At 47.5% G+C, this 22,288-nt stretch overlaps 1 protein-coding gene and 2 pseudogenes across 2 annotated transcripts; 1 reads left to right on the forward strand and 2 right to left on the reverse strand.

The window, feature by feature from the left end:
• Positions 1-3,471: 3,471 nt before the first annotated feature.
• Positions 3,472-12,448, forward strand: C14H17orf64 (chromosome 14 C17orf64 homolog). Its single transcript, XM_030828143.1, has 6 exons — positions 3,472-3,614; positions 6,767-6,868; positions 7,145-7,320; positions 7,723-7,822; positions 10,385-10,580; positions 12,208-12,448. Exons 1-6 carry the CDS (start codon positions 3,564-3,566, stop codon positions 12,291-12,293), a joined length of 711 nt encoding a protein of 236 aa, XP_030684003.1. The 5' UTR covers positions 3,472-3,563; the 3' UTR covers positions 12,294-12,448.
• Positions 12,449-14,622: 2,174 nt separating this feature from the next.
• On the reverse strand, positions 14,623-15,392 carry LOC100589016 (annotated as a pseudogene). The gene has a single exon (XR_001114933.2). The product of XR_001114933.2 is annotated as a 60S ribosomal protein L12 pseudogene (transcript).
• Positions 15,393-16,201: 809 nt separating this feature from the next.
• LOC105739069 lies at positions 16,202-16,561 on the reverse strand (annotated as a pseudogene).
• Between the last annotated feature and the right edge of the window lie 5,727 nt (positions 16,562-22,288).

A 22,288-nucleotide genomic window follows, 5' to 3' on the forward strand; every position in this document is an offset into this window, starting at 1 on the left:
TTTTTTTTTTTACTATTAACTTTTCCTTTTTTGCATTCTACTACATCTTCTCAGAATTGTGTTGTCACCAAAAGCGGTTTCAACAAAAGCAAAAACTGACTAATGGGATCTAATTAAACTAAAGAGCTTCTGCACAGCAAAATAAATTATCAATAGAGTAAACAGACAACCTACAGAATGGGAGAAAAATTTTGCAAACTATGCATCCTACAAAGGTCTAATATCCAGCATCTATAAGGAACTTAAATACATTTACAAGAAAAAAAACAAACAACCCCATTAAAAAGCCATCAAAGGACATGAACAGACACTTTTCAAAAGAAAATATACATGCAACCAATAAGCATATGAGAAAAAGCTCAACATCACTGGTCATTAAAGAAATGCAAATCAAAACCACAGTGAGACACCACCTCACACCAGTCAAAATGATGATTATTAAAAAGTCAAAAAATAACAAATGCTGGCAAGGTTGCAGAGAAAAAGAAACACTTCTACACTGTTGGTAGGAGTGTAAATTAGTTCAACCATGGTGAAAAGTAGTGTGGTGAGTCCTCAAAGAGCTAAAAACAGAACTACCACTCAACCCAGCAATCCTGTTACTGGATATATACCCAAAGGAATATAAATCGTTCTACCATAAAGACACATGAACTTGTATGTTTATTACAGCATTATTCACAATGGCAAAGACATGGAATCAACCTAAATGCCCATCAGTGGTAGACTGGATAAAGAAAATGTGGTATATATCCATCATGGAATACTATACAGCCATAAAAAAGAACGAGATCATGTCCTTTGCAGGAACATTGATGGAGCTGAAGGCCATTATACTTAGAAAACTAACATAGGAACAGAAAACCAAATACTGCATGTTCTCACTTATAAGTCGGAGCTAAATGATGAGAACACATGAACACGTAGAGGGGAACAACACACACTGGGGCCTACCGGAGGGTGGAGGGTGCGAGAAGAGAGAGGATCAGGAAAAATAACTAGTGGGTACTAGGCTTCATACCTGGGTAACAAAATAATCTGTGCAACAGGCCTGGCGTGGTGGCTCATGCCTGTAATCCCAGCACTTTGGGAGGCCGAGGCAGGCGGATCACAAGGTCAGGAGATGGAGACCATCCTGGCTAACACAGTGAAACCCCGTCTCTACTAGAAATATAAAAAAATTAGCCGGGCGTGGTGGTGGGCGCCTGTAGTCCCAGCTACTCGGGCGGCTGAGGCAGGAGAATGGCGTGAACCCGGGAGGCGGAGCTTGCAGTGAGCAGAGATGGCGCCACTGCACTCCAGCCTGGGTGACAGAGCGAGACTCCATCTCAAAAAAAAAAAAAAAAAAAAAAATCTGTGCAACAAACCTCCATGACACAGGTTTATCTATATAAAAAACCTGCACATGTACCCTTGAACCCAAGGTTAAAAATTATTATTATTATTATTATTATTATTATTATTATTATTATTTGAGTCGGAGTCTTGCTCTGTTGCTCTGGCTGGAGTGCAGGGGCATGGTCTTGGCTCACTGCAACCTCTGCCTCCCGAGTTCAAGCGATTCTCCTGCCTCAGCCTCCTGAGTACCTGGGATTACAGGCATGCACCACTGCACCCGGGTAATTTTTGTATTTTTAGTAGAGACGGGGTTTTGCCGTGTTGGCCAGGCTGGTCTCAGACTCCTGATCTCAGGTGACCCACCCACCTCGGCCTCTCAAACTGCTGGGATTATAGGCGTGAGCCACCGCACTCGGCAGAATTATGTTGTTTTTAAACTTAGCATTATATAATGTTTTTAATGATGTTATTTAGTCCTTATGAGTAGATTTTTAAAAAAGACTCCTGTTTTCCATGTCAATAAATAGATATATAGTGACATATTTAATGTTTTTATGAATATACCATGATTTATGTATTCTATTAGTGACATTGCAATTGTTTCCAAATTGTCACTATCGTAACAGTCCTCATTATCTTCTCTCCTTAGGACTAACTCCTATAAGTAGAACTGGTGAGTCACAGAGCATGCACATTTAAACACTTTAAAATACATCGTTTACCAATCTCACTGCCAGTAGAAACGTATGTAAAGGTTCCTTTCCCCTTGCTCTTGCCAATATAATTATCCTTCTTAATACTCGCAAAATAATCTAGAATTAATTATCAGCAAACAGACCTTCCATTTTGGAGGCGGATAATCAGAAGGTTTATTCCTCCCCTTACAACAACAACAACGACGACGACAACAAGACGTTTGCTGAACATGCTGGCATAGAGGACAAGTTAAAAAGTTTCTGGACTCAAAGGGTGCTCCTCCAAAGCTCCGGGCCTCCGGGCTACCCCTACTTGAAGCCGCTATGCCCCTCTCCCGTGCCCGAGGTGGCCGCTGGGTGGCAGGGGAGGCCCGGGCCGACGGCGGTCCCACCGCACTGTCGAGAAGGCAGGCGAAGAACAGGGCCACACTGAGTGGGGACAATTGGGCCCCGGGCCCAGAGGACACGGAGGAATGTCCGGGAGAAGGAATTCCTAGTTTCAGGGAAGAAAAGGTGGCTCGAGTGAGGAAACTGCGGCGGCAACGGTCTCTCATCGCCGGGACCCCGCCATGTGCCGCCCAGGGACGCGAGGGGGCGCTGCTGCCGCGCCAGGGGCGAGGGTCCCGGGGCCCCCTGAGCACTTCCCGGCCCTGCCCGGCCGACTCAGGCTACACCCGGACTATGCCGACCGCGTTTCCGCCTTCGGCCTCGGGTCCCTAGAGGGCTCGCGGGTAGGAAGAGCCGGGGTGGCGGGACTTTCGCCGACACCCGGCTCCCCGCCTGGTGGCTGCGGACACGAGGCTGGCGACGGGACTTGCCCGCGTCTCAGCCCCTCCTGTGTGAAGCGGGGCCGCTGCGGTACCTGCCCCAGGGAAGGCCGCGGGGCGGGTTACAGAGCCCGTAGGCACTGGCGGGGATCTTTATACACCCCCAAAACACATCCCACCCAGTACCCAGCACCCAGCACCCAGCACCGAGGGCTTATTATTAACAACTTCCTGGAGGCCGCAGGGGCAGTGCTGGCTCACTGTGTCCCTTCTCCCTTTCAGCGCTCCCTAGACCTCTGTCCCAAATCAGAAAATAATTTTACAAACTGTGCTTTCCTCTCGGGGAGCCCCCACCACGGCGTAACCCAGCAGGCAGGAATGGCACACGTGCAGGAAAATGAGTTCAAAAGCCTTACCAGGTGGTGTCAGAATCAGCACCTGACAGTATTCTTGGGAGAAGGGGCGCCAGCCTCTCCTGGCCTGCTGTGCGCTCTGCCAAAGTCTTCGCTCGACCCCGCACATCTTGCTCCGTTCCCTAGTCCAGATCCCAGCTGGAGGAGCCAGCTGCAGCCACCCCTAAGAATGAGGAGATGGGAGCGAGGTGGGGGGCTGGGTTCTGTGTTGGCGGTTGCCATGGCTTTGCTCCGAGTTCTGGAGCCAACCTTCCCACTCCCTGAGATGGCCAGGTCACAGAAGCAGTGGGTCAGAAGCCAGAGGGGAAGTGGGGAGTGCCACCCTGGAGCCTACAGGCACACCTGCTGAGATGGAGGCCTCAGATGGGCAAGGGAGCGAAGGGGACAAGCCACTAGAGAAGGTGAAGTGGGGTGTGAGGGAGGGAGGGAAGGAGGGTCCCGGAGGGGCTGGGTTTGGAAAGTAGAGAACATGAAATTCAGGAAAGAAGAGAAGAACAATGGTAGGGTACCTGAGATAGCAAGAGGCCTAAAGCACAAGAATGTTCATTCATCCAGAAGTTTATGCATGACCTGTGTTCCTGGCGAGATGATGGGGAAGAGATCGCCTTTTATTGTTGGTTATGAAGACTTGAGAGTACGTGTATGTATACACGTGGTCTGTGTGTGGTTGTGTGGTGTGTGTGCTGTGTTGGAGGAGTTGATCGGCCAGAGTCCTGTCTCTAGGACCTGGAGGAGCCTGTGTCCCATGTCCTCTCCATGCACCTCCCTCCCTTTCCCTGGCCTTTCCCTTCAGAGCGGTCTGGACAGGATCTTCCTTGTTCTCTCCGAACACAGACTAGAATTCATACTTTTCTAGGAAGCTTTTGAAAGGTGAGGGGCAAATCCAGTTCTGACTTCTAGTGTTATTTCACAGTCACTTTGTTGCCACTCATTTTCAGCTTTCTTTTTTTCTTTGTTCTTTTTTTTTTGAGACAGAGTCTCACTCTGTCACCTAGGCTGGACTGCAGTGGCATGATCTTGGCCCACTGCAACCTCTGCCCCCTGGGTTGAAGCAATTTATCCTGTGTCAGCCTCCTGTGTAGCTGGGATTACAGGTATGCACTACCACACCTGGCTAATTTTTGTATTTTTGGTAGAGACGGGGTTTCGCCATGTTGGCCAGGCTGGTCTGGAACTCCTGACCTCAGGTAATCCACCCATCTCGGCCTCCCAAAGTGCTGGGATTACAGGTGTGAGCCACTGTGCCCAGTTTTGCTCTGTCACCCAGGCTGGAGTGCAGTGGCTCGGTCTCAGCTCACTGCAACCTCCACCTCCTGGGTTCCAGCAATTCTCCTGCCCCAGCCTCCCAAGTAGATGAGATTACAGGCATGCACCACCACACTTAGCTGATGTTTTTGTATTTTTGGTAGAAATTGGGTTTTGCCATGCTGGCCAGGCTGGTCTTGAACTTCTGGGCTCAAGCATTCCACCCACCTCAGCCTCCTAAAGTGTTGGGATTACAGGTGTGAGCCACTGGGCCTGGCCTAATTTTGAGCTTTCTTTGCCCCAGTTTTGTGATCAAAGGTTCTTTCTCATCATCACCATCATCCACTTTTTCTGAATGGTCATTAGATGCACGGTTTATTCGTCCATTTTGCATTCCTATAAAGGAATACCTGAGGCTAGGCAATTTATAAAGAAAAGAGGTTTATTTGGCTCACAGTCCTGCAGGCTGTACATGAAGCATCTGCTTCTGGTGAGGGCCTCAGGAAGCTTACAAGCATGACAGAAGATGAAGGGGGAGCAAGCTTGTCACATGGTGAAAGAGCAAGCAAGAGAGAGAGGAGGACGTGTCAGGCTCTTGTTACCAACCAGCTCTCACATGAACTGACAGAGTGAGAACTCACTTAATTGGGGCAGGGAGGGCACCAAGCCCATTCATGAAGGATCCACCCCCATGACCCAAACACCTCCCACCAGACACCACCTCCAATACTGGGGATCACGTTTCAACATGAGATTTAGAGGGGACACACATTCAGACCATATCACATGACATGATGCTAGAGGCTAGGGATGCAAAGAAATGGGCCCAGTCTGATGCAGTCAGTAAACATTTGCCAAGTGAGTGAGTAAATGAATCCCTGTTCATTCCCCCAAGGAGTTGCTTAAATCCTTTGATGCCTCATTGTTCTCATCTGTAACCAGGGTTAATGATATTGAAATCGTCCCTAGAAACTTTATAAAATTAATCAGAAAAAAAGAGGGGAAAAATGAAAATTAACTGAGCTTGCAGCCCATTCAGCATGAATCATGAGGTCAGTCTGCTCTCTGACCCACTTCCTTGGAGTTCTTTGGTGCCTGTTTCCTTAGAATTCCATAGACCCAGCTGGGTGTGGTGGCTCGTGCCTGTAATCCCAGCATTTTGGGAGCCGAGGTGGGTGGATCACTTGAGGTTGGGAGTTCAAGACCAGACTGGCCAACATGGTCTCTACTAAAAATACAAAATTAGCCAGGTGTTGTGGTGCACGCCTGTAATCCCAGCTACTCGGGAGGCTGAGGCAGGAGAATCGCTTGAACCAGGGAGGCCAAGGTTGCAGTGAGCCGAGATCACACCACTGCACTCCAGCCTGGGTGATAGAGTGAATAATAATAATAAAAAAGAATTCCATAGACCCTGTTACAAGGATATTCTCTTAACTGCTCTGTAGATAACAGCTCGAACATTATGAAGCATTAAGTTTTCTCTTTAAAATATTATTTCAGATCCTACACACCACTCAAACTACAGATGGCAGTTGGTCTAAAGAACCCTTCAAAAACCTGATTCACCAAAGAATGCAGTTTCCACATCCTCATAATTTCATCCCCCTGACCCTGACCAATCAATGGCCCCAGTTTTTTCAATCCCTCCCTCTCCATGATCTCCTTAAAAACCCCAGTCCAGAACTCCTTGGGAAGATAGATTTGAGGATCTCCTTCCATCTTCTCACTGAGCACCCAGCAATCAATAAACTCTTTCTCACAGTGACATGATCTCGACTCACTGCAACCTTCAACTCTTGGGCACAAGCAATCCTCCCACCTTGGCCTCCTGGGTAGCTGGGACCACAGGTGCACGCCACCATGCCCAGCTAATTTTTGTATTTTTTGTAGAGACCAGGTCTCACTATATTGCCCAGACTGGTCTGCTGCAACTTTTGCTGTCTCTATATGTTGGACTGTGAGTGTCCAGCAGGCATATAAACCTGTTGGTCCTATAACAACATCTAACCTGACAGAATTTGTGGGAGGATAAAATGAGTTAATGTTTACCAAGTGCTTTGCAAAGTTACCTAGTAGAATATGCTGTGATTATTATAAAAGAAAGAGGTGGAATATTCTAGGTTTTCTAAACAGAGATCTTCAGAGATGGGTTTCTTTGCCCAAGGCTCACTCACATCCGTGCTGGGTCAAGAAGGTCTGAGGGCAATGGAGAAGGGCTTTGGCTGCCATTTGGGTCAGTCCCTGCCCAGCACTGACCCCAGGAGTAATGGTCCAAGCCCCCGGCTTAGTGCCCCCTGCCTCCTCCCAGGTGACGAATGTGTCATGCCTGAAGACAAGCTCCAGCGCCAGCCCTGCTAGAGACTCGCTCATGCGCCATGCCAAGGGCCTGGATCAGGACACCTTCAAAATTGTGAGTAAAGAGCCAGCCTGGAACCCTGTCCCCTTTTCCTCATTGGTCAGGAGGCCTGAGTCAGGAAATGGCAGGCCTCAGACCCACAGCGCATTGCCCCACTTGTCTTACTCTTGGGAAGGACTTTCGGTGAGAGGTGCACCGGAGCCACCTCCCGAAGCACACAGCACTGGGCCACTCAGGGCTGCGGCCAGACCAGTCTGCTGGGTACCTGGGACTGCCCATCTGCCTCTTCTTTTCTCCCATGGCCCCTCCCCTCACCTGTTGCCTCCTCAGTGTAAAGAATACCTAAGACCGCTGAAGAAGTTCCTGCGAAAGTTGCACCTTCCCAGGGACGTTCCCCAGAAGAAGAAGCTGAAGTACATGAAGCAGAGCCTTGTGGTCCTAGGGGACCACATCAACACCTTTCTGCAGCATTACTGCCGAGACTGGGAAATCAAACACTGGAGAAAGTAGGGCAGTCTCTTTGCTCTGCTCCCCATACCTACTCCTGGGTAACCCCCTCTTCGTTCAAGGGGACGCCTTAGTCGATCCCCCAGTCCTTCATCTTTATGTGGAGGAGTCAGGAGCCTGAGGGGGTGGAGACAGCTCCTAGTCACCCAGGACAGCCCTGATTGCACCTTGTCTCTGACTGAACAACTGCATGCAGGCGCTCAACACCAGGATAGGATATTCAAGTTTGGGCAAATCCCCAACCCTCCATTCCCCCAACCCCAAACCCCAAACCCCAAACCCCAGACCCCTAAGGGGCATGTGGCCCATATTCCCCTAGGTGGGTCCCGACCCTGAGACAAATGCTGGAGGGAGGAAGCGCTGTGCTCCGCCTCCCCAGCCTGGGGTCTCCCCCTTTGCAGGATGCTCTGGCGGTTTGTCTCCCTCTTCTCAGAGCTGGAAGCAAAGCAGCTTTGCCGACTTTACAAGTACACCAAGAGCAACCAGCCGGCCAAGTTCCTGGTGAGGCACAAGACACTCCGCCCGGGCACAGGTGAGGGTTGGTTGATGTGTCCTTAGACTTGCAGGGAGGCCTGGGACTGACACACCCAGAGCCCCTCTGGTCTTACCCAGGGATCACTGCCGGGGCAAAACTCTGCTGCTTGACCTTTACCCCTGCCCTGGGCAGAGTGGGCTGAAGAGGCTGAGGCTCAGCATCAAGTTCTCCATATATATTTGATGCAGGGGCAGGCCTGGGAAAGTGCTTGGTTTTGCCCAGAAAAGAATTTAAGGGTGAGCTGGTGGCATTACCCAGCAAGTTTACGGAAGCGGCCGTGTAGGGTAGCAGCAGAGGCATCCTCCATGCCGAGCAGGGCTACCCTATGGGCAGTGTGCCCAGAGTAGAAGCACAGGGGCAGCTCTGAGCTCATATTTATCCCCACTTTTAATTACTTGCAAATTATGGGGTGGTTATTTGGAATTTACCAGAAAAAGGGTGGTACTTCTGGGTTGTTGCCATGGGAAGAGGTCGCAACTTCCAAGTATTGCTATGGCAATGGTAAACTGACATAGCATTGGTAGGTGTGTCTTAGGGAGAGGTGCTTTCACCCCTTCCCTGTTTCAGCTAGCCTTTTTTTTTTTTTTTTTGATATGAAGTCTCACTCTGTCATCCAAGCTGGAGTGTTGTGGCGTGATCTTGGCTCACTGCAAACTCTGCCTCCTGGGTTCAAGCGATTCTCCTGCCACAGCCTCCCGGGTAGCTGGGATTACAGGTGCACACCACTGTGCCTAATTTTTGTATTTTTAGTAGAAACGAGGTTTCACTATGTTGGCCAGGCTGGTCTCGAACTCCTGACCTCAGGTGATCCGCCCGCCTCAGCCTCCCAAAGCATTGGGATTACAGGAGTGAGCCACTGCGCCCAGCCTACCACTCTTCATGTTGTATGGGCTATAGGTTTTGCCAAGGGTATGATGACATGTATCTACCATTACAGTATGATACGGAGGAGTGCCATGGTCCTAAAAATCCCCTGTGCTCCATCTATTTGTCCCTGCCTTCCTGCCCCCACTCCCCTGGCGACCACTGATCTTAGGTTCACTGTCTCTTAGTTTTGCTGTCTCAGAATGTCGTATCGTTGGGATCATACAGTATGTAGCCTTTTCAGATTCGTGTCAGTGAAATGTTCATACTAGGTTTCGTTAGAATCCATTGGTTTCAGGGGGTCCATGAGGTCAAAATATTGCAGGGACTCCTGGGGGTTTGCAGAGCACACTTTGAGAGCCACCAGTCTGGAATAATAATCATAAATAAAGCAGTTGTAAAAGCATTCTATGTGCCAAGCACTTTATATTCCTTCAAGTCATATTCAAAAGTAACCCTAAATGGTAATTAGGATTATTGTCTGCAGTGTGTAAATGAAGATCCCAAATACAGGGAAATAAGGTAATTTGTCGCAGTCTTTATAGCAAGTAGGAAGGAAGAGGCAGGGTTCAGCCTCTATCTGGCTGGGATGAGAGCCGTGTTCTAACTGCGCCCTCCTATCACCACTCTCGCCGTGCAGCCCTAACCAGGTCCTCTCCCTCTCTGCATCTGTTTCTTCCCCTGAACATGTAATGATTGGATAATTTCAGTGATTTCTCTTCTGAATAAGAGGAGCTGCCACTTTACTGATTTCTAGATTTCTGGATTTCACTGGCCTGAATTTTTTTTTTTTTTTTTTTTTTTGAGACAGAGTTTCGCTCTTGTCCCCCAGGCTGGAGTGCAATGGTGAGATCTTGGCTCACCACAACCTCCACCTCCGGGTTCAAGCGATTCTCCTGCCTCAGCCTCCTGAGTTGCTGGGATTACAGGCATGCACCACCATGCCCGGCTAATTTTTGTATTTTTAGTAGAGACGGGGTTTCACCTTGTTGGCCAGGCTGGTCTTGAACTCCTGACCTCAAGTGATCTGCCCTCCTTGGCCTCCCAAAGTGCTAGGACTACAGGCATGAGCTACTGCACCAGGCTGAAAAATTTATATATATATATAGTCTTTGAATTTTAATTTCAAAATTCAGCCTCTCAATTTATTTCATTTTCAAAATTTTTATTTTTTTAAAACAGACTCAAAGCTTACAAAGGCTCCCAATTTTTTTTTTTTTTTTAAGCCAGAATCTTGCTCTGTGGCCCAGGCTGGAGTGCAGTGGTGTGATCTCAGCTCACTGCAACCTCTGCCTTCAGGGTTCAAGGGATTCTTCTGCCTCAGCTAACCGAGTAAGGCTCCCAATTTAATTTTTGCTAAGTTAGATCTTTAAAACAAATATCATTTCATTGCAAAAAAACAATAAGACACTGCAATTCCACAAAGAGATGGAAGACATGATCTCAAAATAAAGGACAACCCAGGAAGACACCATTGGCAGCTTGCCTCCGTGTCCCCACAGTCTTTTCTCTCCCACATCTGTGATTCCTACCCCATCCTTTTGGTTAGGCAAGTGTGATGGGCAGGCAGACCTCAGCATTTCTCAACAAATGGGGGGCCGGGACTGTAAAGTTCAGGTCCCCCTCTTCTCAACACTCTCCTTAACACGGAAGCTCCGTGGCAGGTGACATTCTGCGCCTCGGATGCGCTGGAGAGACCCTTGCTGGCTCACCAGGAAGACAGTCTGCCCAAACTCTGCGATGCCTGGGGGCTGCACAGCAACATCAGCGGCGTGAAGGAGCGGCTGTCCAAGATGCAGGCCCCGGGTCAAGGAAGCCCCCTGCCTGGGGAGCCAAGATCCCGGGACCATGTCAAGAGAGGTAATGCCCATTTGGTGTTGGGGTGATGTCTGGACCCAGGAGTTTGTGAGTGGTGTCTAGGTGTTTCCCAAGAGTAGACTCAAGCAGCCAGGAGCCTCTGCCCCCAGCCTGACAAGTTCCTCTTCCCTCCTTTCCATCTTCTCTTCATCCTGCATTTTCCTTTCTGTCTGTCTTGTCTTCTCCTCCACTTTCTCTTCTCTTTTTAGTTCCCCTCTTCCCCAGGTGTGCTCATTATAGAAAGGTTTTTGTTTTATTTTATTTTATTATTTATTTATTTTATTTTATTTTTTCCAGACAGAGTCTCGCTCTGTCACCCAGGCTGGAATGCAATGGTGCTATCTCGGCTCACTGCAACCTCTGCCTCCTGGGTTCAAGCGATTCTCCCGCCTCAGCATCCCCAGTAGCTGGGATTACAGATGCCCATCACTGTGCCTGGCTAATTTTTGTACTTTTAGTAAAGACAGGGTTTCACTGTGTTGCCCAAGCTGGTCTTGAGCTCCTGAGCTCACGCAATCCACCCGCCTCAGTCTCCCAAAGTGCTGGGATTACAGGCGTGAGCCATGTGCCTGGCCTTTTTTTTTTTTTTTACATTCCTGACCTGTTGAAAAGATGAGGCTATTATGCAGCAGAATGTTCTCCTTCCTGATTTATTCCCTGTTGCTTCCTTTTGACATCTTTTAGCTCGTTCCTCTATAAACAGGACTTGAAAGTCTTCATGGGTTCAAATTAAACATGTTTTTGGCTAGAGGCTACACAAGAGATGAGGTTATGCTCTTCCCATTATTACCTGACAGAGCACAGAATATCTCATGGACCCACCGGGAATGGGCTAAGATTAGTCACCGAGTCTGTCCTTGCAATGAAAATAACCTATGTTGTATGTGGTATTTCTTTGGCACTATGTTAATAAAGTCAGTTATTTTATTTTTTATTTTTATTTTGCTGAGACAGAGTCTCACTCTGTGGCCTAGGCTGAAGTGCAGTGGTGCGATCTCAGCTCACTGCAACCTCAGCCCCCCCAGTTCAAGTGATTCTCCTGCCTCAGCCTCCTGAGTAGTTGAGATTACAGGCATGAGCCACCACACCTGGCTGTTTTTTGTATTTTTAGTAGAGATGGGGTTTCACCATGTTGGCCAGGCTAGTCTTGAACGCCTGACCTCAAGTGATTCATCTGCCTCAGCTTCCCAAAGTGCTGGGATTACAGGTGTGAGCCACTGTGCCTGGCCATAAAGTCAGTTCTTAATTAAAACTTGGCATTGGGGTTTGCAAACAGTACTGGGAATTGGGTCATGAGGCCTAGGAGAGGAGTAAGGAAGAATCAAAGGTTGGAGCCAGAGGTCAAGGAAACTTGGGTCTTGCCCCGACTCTTCCCCTAACTTGCTGTAAGACTTTGGGCAGGTCATTGCTTTACCGTGGACCTGGGTGACAGTCCTCATCTGTAAACTGGGGACAATGCCATCTCTCTACTGGGTTTCTGTGAGAAAAAAACTAAGTGATATAGGTGGGAAGTAAGATTTGATTTTGCTATTCTTCCTCTCTGCCCCTACAACACACCCCATGTATTACAGACTGAGATTCTTACTATTTGTGACGTCATTGGGACTGTCTCTGACCTTCTCTTTTTCAGATTCTTTAAGGGAGCTTTCTCAAAAACCAAAACTCAAGAGAAAGAGGATAAAGGAAGCCCCAGAAACTCCAGAGACTGACCCATAAGAAGACCAGCTGGGACAAAGGGCCAGCTTGTCCTGGCTCCCAGAGCGTGGGGAATGGAGACCAAAAAGGGAAAACAATTGTCCTTATCAAAAGGATTCTCAGGTCTTAATTAGGAATAAATGAGGTGGGAAATAAACATTCTTATGACAGTTCTACCTTATTTGACCAACAGTCATCATTCGTACATTTTAAACTTGTTTAAAAAATATTTGCCAGCCACCTTCTAAGTGACAGGTGCCCCACATATGCACGGATGGATAAGATGTGGTCACTTTGTGGAGGACCATCACAGTCTAGTGGAGCAGACAGACATAGAAAAGACACGACAGCAGGGTAAATACAGGCGACTGGAGCAGGCCTCCGGGGAGTTGACAGAGGAGCTGGGTGTTTGCCAGTGGAGCGCACAGGTGGGGAGGGAGGGAGCCTGGGGTCAGAGAATGGCAAGCCTGGCAGCCCGCCTGCATTGTCTGGACTTCATTTTGTGGGTAGCTTGGGATGGGCAGTGGCAAGGGAAGTGTCAAGCAGTGGAATGAACGGGTGTGACTATGGTACTGGGGAGATGCTCTGGTGACTGTGAGCAAGGTGCATGGAAGTGAGTGAGGCTAGAGGCAGGAGACCAAAGAGGAAACGACGCTGATGGTCTTAGCTAACATGGTGGCTCGAGCCATCAGTCACAAATCCACAGCCTGCACACTAAAGTAAGGCTACCGATGTGTTTTGTTTGTCCTGGGTCATGTCCTACTTGTTGTTTAAAACACTTTAAGGCTGGGCATAGTGCCTCATGCCTGTAATCCCAGCACTCTGGGAGGCTGAGGTGGAGGTTCGTTTGAGCTCAGGAGTTCCAGACTAGTCAGGGCGATATGGCGAAACCCCATCTCTACAAAAAAATTAGCTGTTCATAGTGATGCACACCTGTAGTCCCAGCTATTTGAGAGGCTAAGGTGGGAGAATCGCTTGAGCCCATGTGTTAGTCTTTTCTTGCACTGCTAATAAAGATATACTTGAGACTGGGTAATTTATAAAGGAAAGAGGTTTAATTGACTCAGTTCCACATGGCTGGGGAGGCCTCACAATCATGGCAGAAGGCAAATGAGGAGCAAAGTCACATCTTACATGGCAGCAGGCAAGAGAGTGTGTACAGGAGAACTCCCCTTTGTAAAACCATGAGATCTCAAGAGACTTATGAGAACAGCATGGAAAAAAACCCACCCTCACGATTCAGTTACCTCCCACTTGGTCCCTCCCACAACATGTCGGTATTATTACAATTAGAGGTGAGATTTGGATGGGGACACAGAGCCAAACCATACCATACTGCCCCGGCCCTTCCCAAATCTCATGTCCTCACATTTCAAAACCAATCATGCGTTCACAACAGTTCCCCAAAGTCTTAATTCATTTCAGCATTAACCCAAAAGTTCAACTCCAACATCTCATCTGAGACAAGGCAAGTCCCTTCCACCTATGAACCTGTAAAATCAAAAGCCAAGTTAGTTACTTCCTAGACACAATGGGGGTGCAGGCATTGGGTAAATACACCCATTCCAAATGGGAGAAATTGGGCAAAATGAAGAGACTATGGGTCCCATACAAGTCCAAAATCCAACAGGGCAGTCAAATATTAAAGTTCCAAAATGATCTCTTTTGACTCCGTGTCTCACATTGAGGTCATGCTGATGCAACAGGTAGGTTCCCATGGTCTTGGGCAGCTCCAGCCCTGTGGCTTTACAGGATACAGCCCCACTCCTGGCTGCTTTCACAGGCATTGAGTGTCTGCAGCTTTTCCAGGCACATGGTGAGCTGTTGGTGGATCTACCATTCTGGGGTCTGGAGGGCAGTGGGCCTCATCTGACAGCTCCACCAGGCAGTGCCCCAGTGGGAACTCTGTGTGGAGTCTCCCACCTTACATTTTCCTTCCACACTGCCCTAGCAGAGGTTCTCCATGAGGGCTCCACCCCTACAGCATACCTCTGCCTGGACATTCAAGCATTTCCATACATCCTCTGAAATCTAAGTGGAGGTTTCCAAACCTCAATTCTTGACTTCTGTGCATCCACAGGCTCAACACCATGTGGAAGCTGCCAAGGTTTGTGGCTTGCACCTTCTGAAGCTATGGCCCAAGCTGTACCCTTCCAGCCGTGCTGGAGCAGCTGGGATGCAGGGCACCAAATCCTGAGCCTGCACACAGCAGGCGAGCCCTGGACCTGGCCCAGGAAAACAATTTTTCCCTTCTAGACCTCTGGGCCTGTGATGGGAGGGGCTTCCAAGAAGGTCTCTGACATGCCCTGGAGACATTTTCCCCATTGTCTTGGGGATTAGCATTTGGCTCCTCCTTACTTATGCCAATTTCTGCTGCCAGCTTGAATTTCTCCCCAGAAAATGAGTTTTTCTTTTTCTTTTTTTTTTTCACCAGTTGTCAAATGATCCTTTATTGAAATATTTTCCTTTGTGCTTAACTAGCTGGGCATTCCACAGCACCACTGTTGATGTCATCTATGATGTCATGAGGGTGGCGGCCATCAACATTACAGCCCACAGACTGGGCAGTCCCCAGGATCTCTTTAATGGTTCCAGAGAGTTCTCTGGCTAAGGATCAGTGCTGCATCTGTTGAGCAATGTTGACGATCTCATCAAAAGTGATATTCCCACTGTGTTTAATGTTTTTCTGTTTGTTTCTGTCTCTTTGTGGTTCCTTGAGGGCTTTGATGATCAGGGCAGAAGCAGAAGGCACCACCTCAATCTGGGCCTGTCTGTTCTGAATGGTCAGTTTCACTGAAATCCTCAGGCCCTTCCAGTCACTCGTTGCCTTGGCAATGTCAACACCAACCTTTTTTGGAGACAGACCCAGGGGGCCGATCTTGGGGGCCAGGGCAGAAGTGGCACCGACTTCACCTCCGGTGCACCTCAGTATACGACTTTACTTTGATCTCGTTGGGGTCGAACTTCAGCGGCATGATGGAGGCGGCTGGTGTCGGATGAACCCGGATTCGGGACGACCGAAGAAAGTTGCACCTTGGCTTCCTCCGAGCCGAAAGCCGAGAGCGAGTTTTTCTTTTTCCATTGCATCGTCAGGCTGCAAATTTTGTGAACTTTTTTTTTCCAAGCCAAACTGTATCCAGCTTTATTAAAGATACTTTCCATAAACAATCATGGTATTTCAGGCAGGACATGGGCAGACAATCATTAACAGTATACAACAACTTTCAAACTCCCTGGATTCTTCAATGGCCTACCAAAAAGAAAGCCACTATAAAACCCAATGAAGTCTTCATCTGATGCTCTGAACAGGGAAAGTTTAGAGTGAGGGTTGATGTTTCACATTCAGCATGTTGTTAACTTTTCACAAATCGACATTGACTTTCAGGAAGTGAAATGAAAATGGCAGAATTTATCTGAAGATTCACAATCTAGAAATGGAACCACTGCTCTTTTGACAGGTGCCATCTCAGTGGCATCACTGGAAAGTCCAGATTGCCTGACACACTGGTAACCAATGACTAGGGGTCAGGTCCCAACAGATGTCTGGGCTTAAGGGAGTTGTCTATGCTGAAAGATGGAAAGGGAGAAGAGGACATAAAAACAAATTTGTTTTTCCATACCGCAAGGCTTTTGTGCCAAGGTGGCCATGTGTGTCAAAGCCAGGGAATCCCTCCTCCTCGGAGCCAAAAGGAAGTCTCTCAAAACTAGAAGGGAAAGGTGTTTTCCCCACATCAATTCAGCTTCGGAGACATTCTATTAGTGACGTATGCCCCTTCCCCCAAAAACAACAATGAAGTGTTCTGTGTGCTAACAACACAGCTTAAAAAAGAAGTAAAATAAAATCCTCCATTTTTATAAAGCTTGATAAAAAATAGTATTTCAAACTGTATAGTCACCAGATGTACACAGTTATCAAAAATGCACACACTTCACTTGGCATCTCCAGCACCTTCAGCTTTCTGTGCCTGATCTGTTTTGGCATCTTCATTTTCTGCAGGGTTATTCCCCTCCTTGTCAGCATCAGCTTTTCTCTTTTTCCCTTTGGGTACCTTCTCTCCCTTCTTTGCAGGGGCCATTTCAGGCCTGGGCTCCGGCTTTGGAAAAGCAGGTTTAGCAGACAACCTAGCGGATCTTTTCTGTGGTTCGTCCTTCATCTTGGCTTTATCTCCTTTAGCATCCCCTTCAGCATTTCTCTTGGGCATGGTGGCGGCGATGATGGCATTGAGATGTAGGCACTGGGGGCAGGATGCAGCGGCGCGAGGGCTTTGTTCGGTCCGGGGATCATTCTCACCTCTTCTTCCTCCAAATTTTGTGAACTTTTATCATTTCCAGGAGGGTAAGTATGTCCAAACATTCCCCAAAAACACAAATGACATATTCTCCAGGGCTCTGCCTGAGGCAGCAGCATATAGGGTGCAGGGCCGCTCTGGAGCAGGAGAGGCCAGGGCAGATGTGTGTGACTCTTCTCCCTCCCTCCCTCGATTTGTGTTCAGAAGTAAGTATCGTTATAGACTTACAAGGCCAAAATGAATATCAATCTAGTCTCGAAGAAGGAGTTCAGGGAAGCATGAATGGGGGAAGCGGGGAGGAAGCGCCATTTCTTTCTTCCTTAGAGTCATTGCCTCCTAGAAGTGGCAAGATGAGACGGCCGAGGCACAGGCCTGGGGCCAGCCTGGCTTGACTAGACCCTGACAGTTTTGTCAAAGCAGGGAGGATTTCAGAGAGAGGGGAAGTCGGGCTGGAGGGTGTCCATGATGACTACGGGCTTTCCAATGTTTTCTACTCCTAAGAGATTTCAGAAATGTGGCTGTTCTGGGAACAGTCCAAAACGCGAAGTATCCGCAGTAGCCAAGGCAGCACTGCCACCTAGAGGAATTGTGAGACTCTACCGCCTTGTTCTTTCAACCAACGTGTGCAAACCAGTGTGTGCAAAAGATGAAGAGGAGAGAAGGGGGCCAGGGGTTCGCTTATCAACCTTGAGAACAATCGGGACGCATAAAGGCAAAAATGGACAACAAGTAAGACTTGGTTTTGAAGCTTGCTTTCTTTCTTTTTTCCTTAGACGGAGTCTCGCTCTGTCGCCCAGGCTGGAGTGCAATGGCTCAGTCTCGGCTCACTGCAAGCTCCACCTCCTGGGTTCAAGCCATTCTCCTGCCTCAGCCTCCCGAGTAGCTGGGACTACAGGCGCCCGCCACCACGCCCGGCTAATTTTTGTATTTTTAGTAGAGACGGGGTTTCACCGTGTTAGCCAGGAAGGTCTCAATCTCCTGACCTCGTGATCCACCCGCCTCAGCCTCCCAAAGTGCTGGGGTTACAGGCTTGAGCCACCGCGACCGGCCTTACTTTTATTTTTTTAAGAGATGAGGTCTCACTCTGTTGCCCGGGCTGGAGTGCAGAGGCATGATTATAGCTCGCTGCAGCCTCAGACTTCTGGTCTCAAGCGATCCTCCTGCCTCAGCCTTCCAAATAGCTGAGATTCCAAGCATGAGCCACCGCACCTGGTGACTTTTCCTAGGTTTTTTTTTTTTTTTTTTATACTTTAAGTTCTAGGGTACATGTGCACAACTTGCAGGTTTGTTACATATGTATACATGTGCCATGTTGGTGTGCTGCACCCATTAACTCGTCATTTAGCATTAGGTGTATCTCCTAATGCTTTCCCTCCCCCATCCCTCCACCCCACAATAGGCCCTGGTGTGTGATGTTCCCCTTCCTGTGTCCATGTGTTCTCATTGTTCAGTTCCCACCTATGAGTGAGAACATGCGGTGTTTGGTTTTTTGTCCTTGTGATAGTTTGCTGAGAATGATGGTTTTCAGCTTCATCCATGTCCCTACAAAGGATGTGAACTCATCATTTTTTATGGCTGCATAGTATTCCATGGTGTATATGTGCCACATTTTCTTAATCCAGTCTATCATTGTTGGACATTTGGGTTGGTTCCAAGTCTTTGCTATTGTGAATAGTGCCACAATAAACACATGTGTGCATGTGTCTTTATAGCAGCATGATTTATAATCCTTTGGGTATATACCCAGTAATGAGATGGCTGGGTCAAATGGTATTTCTAGTTCGAGATCCCTGAGGAATCGCCACACTGACTTCCACAATGGTTGAACTAGTTTACAGTCCCACCAACAGTGTAAAAGTGTTCCTATTTCTCCACATCCTCTCCAGCACCTGTTGCTTCCTGACTTTTTAATGATGGCCATTCTAACTGGTGTGAGATGGTATCTCACTGTGGTTTTGATTTGCATTTCTCTGATGGCCAGTGATGATGAGCATTTCTTCATGTGTTTTTTGGCTGCATAAATGTCTTCTTTTGAGAAGTGTCTGTTCATGTCCTTTGCCCACTTTTTGATGGGGTTGTTTTTTTCTTGTAAATTTGTTTGAGTTCATTGTAGATTCTGGATATTAGCCCTTTGTCAGATGAGTAGGTTGCAAAAATTTTCTCCCATTCTGTAGGTTGCCTGTTCACTCTGATGGTGGTTTCAAGTTTTAAATGGAAGAGGCTCCTAACCGTGAATGTAGTGACTAACTACTGCCTGACCCACTCCCACCCCAGTCTCTCAGGAGTCATCTAAAGTTTCCTCTTTATAATAATTATCACAAATATATGTAACTGAAGAGAAATGGCAAAGAGTTTTACATCCATTCTCACTGGATTTTTGTGTCAAGCTTGGGAGGGAAACTCCTTCTCCCCATTACAAAGAAAACAGGCTATGGCCAAGCTTGGTGGCTCACATGTGTAATCCCAGCATTTTGGGAGACCAAGGTGGGTGGATCACTTGAGGTCAGGAGTTGGAGACCAGCCTAGCTAACATGGCAAAATCCCATCTCTACTAAAAATACAAAAATTGGCCAGGCTTGGCAGTGCGTGCATGTCATCCCAGCTACTCAGTAGACTGAGGCAGGAGAATTGCTTGAACCCAGGAGGTGGAGATTGCAGTGAGCCGAGATTGTGCCACTGCACTGTAGCCTGGGTGACAGAGCGAGACTCGGTCTCAAAAAAAAGAAGAAAGAAAAAGAAAACAGGGGCTTAGGGGCCGACTTAGTTGAGTTGAGATGCTGAGTGCCCAAGCTTTTTGAGTCCTCCACACAAAATGCTCTTTTTATGATTTTTCTTGTTTTTGTATACAGACATTTGCTTTTTTTTTTTTTTTTCTTTTTGAGATAGAGTCTTGCTCTGTCGCCAGGCTGGAGTGCAGTGGCGAGATCTCGGCTCACTGCAAGCTCCGCCTCCAGGGTTCACGCCATTCCCCTGCCTCAGCCTCCTGAGTAGCTGGGACTACAGGTGCCTGCCACCACGCCTGGCTAATTTTTTGTATTTTTTAGTGGAGACGGGGTTTCACCGTGTTAGCCAGGATGGTCTCAATCTCCTGACCTCCTGATCCGCCCGCCTCGGCCTCCCAAAGTGCTGGGGTTACAGGCGTGAGCCACGGTGCCTAGCCTTTTTTTTTTTTTTTTTTTGAGACACGGTCTCACTCTGTCACCCAGCCTGGAGTGCAGTGACATGATAATAGCTCACTGCAGCCTCGATTTCCTGGGCTCAAGTGACGCTTCTGCCTCAGCCTCTTGAGTAGCCAGGACTACAGGCATGTACCATCATGCCTGGCTAACTTTAAAAATGTTTTTTTGTAGACATGGATTCTTGCCATGTTGCCCAGGCTAGTCTCAAACTCCTGACATCAAGCAGTCCACCTGCTTCGGTCTCCGAAAGTGCTGGAATTACAGGCATGAGAATATGTGACAGGAAAAGAGTATACAGACTTGGAAAAAAAAATAGAACGTTTAGAAATGAAAAATAACGATTCTTGAGCCAGGCACAGTGGCTCAAGCCTGTAATCCCAGCTACTCAGGAAGCTGAGGCAGAAGGATTGCTTGAACCCAGGAGTTTGAAACTAGCCTGGGCAACAGTGAGAACCTGTCTCAAAAACAAAACGGAAACACACACCTCATGGCTAAGTGAAACCGGAGGCAACATCTGGGTCATTCTTAGCTCATAGAGAGAAATAATCAGTCATTATGTAACAGGAAAGAAAAATACTCAAACTATTTAAAGAGCAGCAAGAGTGAAAAAGCCTGATTCTGTACTTGGAAAGAATTTAAATGCAAATCAACTTTCATTTGTTACACAAAAGTTCTAATTCAAAAATAAATTACACTAGAGGTTTTGCAAGGCACTTTCTGGAAGTGATCATTCACAGATTTTTTTCAAACTTTATGCATCATATTTAACTGCTTGTGCAAAGTGAAGTCCGATTTTAAAAAATTGTTGTAAAATACACATAAAATTTACTGTCTGAACAATATATGTTATATATAGTTGTAAAATACACATAAAATTTACTGTCTGAACTATATATATTATATGTAATATATAATATATAGTTGTAAAATACACATAAAATTTACTGTCTGAACAATACATACATATATATATATAATTTTTTTTTTTTTAGATGGAGTCTTGCTCTGTCTCCCAGGCTGGAGTGCAGTGGCACAATCTCAGCTCACTGCAACCTCTGCATCCTGGGTTCAAGCTATTTTCCTGTCTCAGCCTCCCTAGTAGCTGGGACTACAGGCGCCCGCCACCACACCCAGCTAATTTTTGTATTTTTAGTAGAGATGGGGTTTCACCATGTTGGTCAGGCTGGTCTCAAACTCCTGATCTCAGGTGATCAACCCGCCTCAGTCTCCCAAAGTACTGGGATTACAGGCATGAGCCACTGCGCCCGGCCCCGTCTGAACCATTTTATGTGTAAAATTCACTAGTATTAATTTTCACAGTGTTGTGAAACCAATCTCCAGAACTTTTGCATCACACAAAACACAAACTCTAGATCCATTAGTGCGTGGTTCCCAACCTTTTTGCCACCAGGGATTGGCTTTGTGGAAGACAATTTCCACAGATCAGAAGCCGGGGGAGGTGGCGTTCTTTTGAGATGATTTAAGTGCATTACATTTTTTTTTTTAAATTGAGACAGGGTCTCACTGTGTCATCCAGGCTGGGGTGCAGTGGCACAATCACATCTCACTGCAGCCTCAACCTCCCAGGCTCAAACAACCCTCCCACCTCAGCCTCCTGAGCAGCTGGGACCACAGGCATGTACCACCAGACCCAGCTAATTTTTTGTATTTTTTGGTAGAGACGAGGTTTTGCCATGTTCAGGTCTCGAACTCCTGAGCTCAAGTGATCTGCCTGCCTTGGCCTTCTAGAGTGCTGGGATTACAGGTGTGAGCCACTGTGCCTGGCCTCAAGCATATTACATTTACTGTGCACTTTATTTCTATTACTATTACATTGTAATATATAATGAAATAATTATACAACTCACCATAATGTAGAATCAGTGGGAGACCTGAGCTTGTTTTCCTGTACTAGACGGTCCCATCTTGGGGGTGATGGGAGACAGCGACAGATCATCAGGCAATAGATTCTCATAGGAAGTGCGTAATCTAGACCCCTCACACGTGCAGTTCACAATAGGGTTCACCTAATGCTGCCACTGATCTGACAGGAGGTGGAGCTCAGGCAAGTGATGGGGATGGGCTGTAAATACAGAAGCTCCACTCGTTCGCCCACCCACTGCTCACCTCCTGCCATGTGGCCCAGTGCGTGACAGGCCACAGACCCCCGGGGGTTGGGGACCCCTGCATTAGGCAACTACTCCCCATTTTCCCCTATCCCCAGCTCCTGGCAACCACTATCCTACTTTCTGCTTCTACGAATTTGACTACTCTAGATGCAACATATAATAGTATCATACTCTTTGTGACTGTCTTACTTTACTTAGCATAATGTCTTCAAGGTTTGTCCACATTATAGCTTATGTCAGAATTTCGTATATTCTTATGGCTGAATAGTATCCCACTGTATGTATATGCCATATTTATCAACAGGTTCTCATTCTCTTGCCCAGGCTGGAGTGCAGTGTGGTGTGATCATGGCTCACTCAGCCTCAACCTCTTGGGCTCAAGCAATCCTCCCACCTCAGCCTCCTGAGTAGCTGGGACT

Source organism: Nomascus leucogenys, chromosome 14 (assembly GCF_006542625.1).
Source record: "Nomascus leucogenys isolate Asia chromosome 14, Asia_NLE_v1, whole genome shotgun sequence".
Taxonomy (NCBI): domain Eukaryota; kingdom Metazoa; phylum Chordata; class Mammalia; order Primates; family Hylobatidae; genus Nomascus; species Nomascus leucogenys.

What these genes read in the sequence shown, in the direction of transcription:
- C14H17orf64 (XM_030828143.1), top strand. Translation starts at nt 3,564, where the DNA reads ATGGAGGCCTCAGATGGGCAAGGGAGCGAAGGGGACAAGCCACTAGAG. An exon ending in GAAATCAAACACTGGAGAAA is followed by an intron (nt 7,321 to 7,722) that starts GTAGGGCAGTCT and finishes CCCCCTTTGCAG; the next exon opens with GATGCTCTGGCGGTTTGTCT. An exon ending in CCGGGACCATGTCAAGAGAG is followed by an intron (nt 10,581 to 12,207) that starts GTAATGCCCATT and finishes TCTCTTTTTCAG; the next exon opens with ATTCTTTAAGGGAGCTTTCT.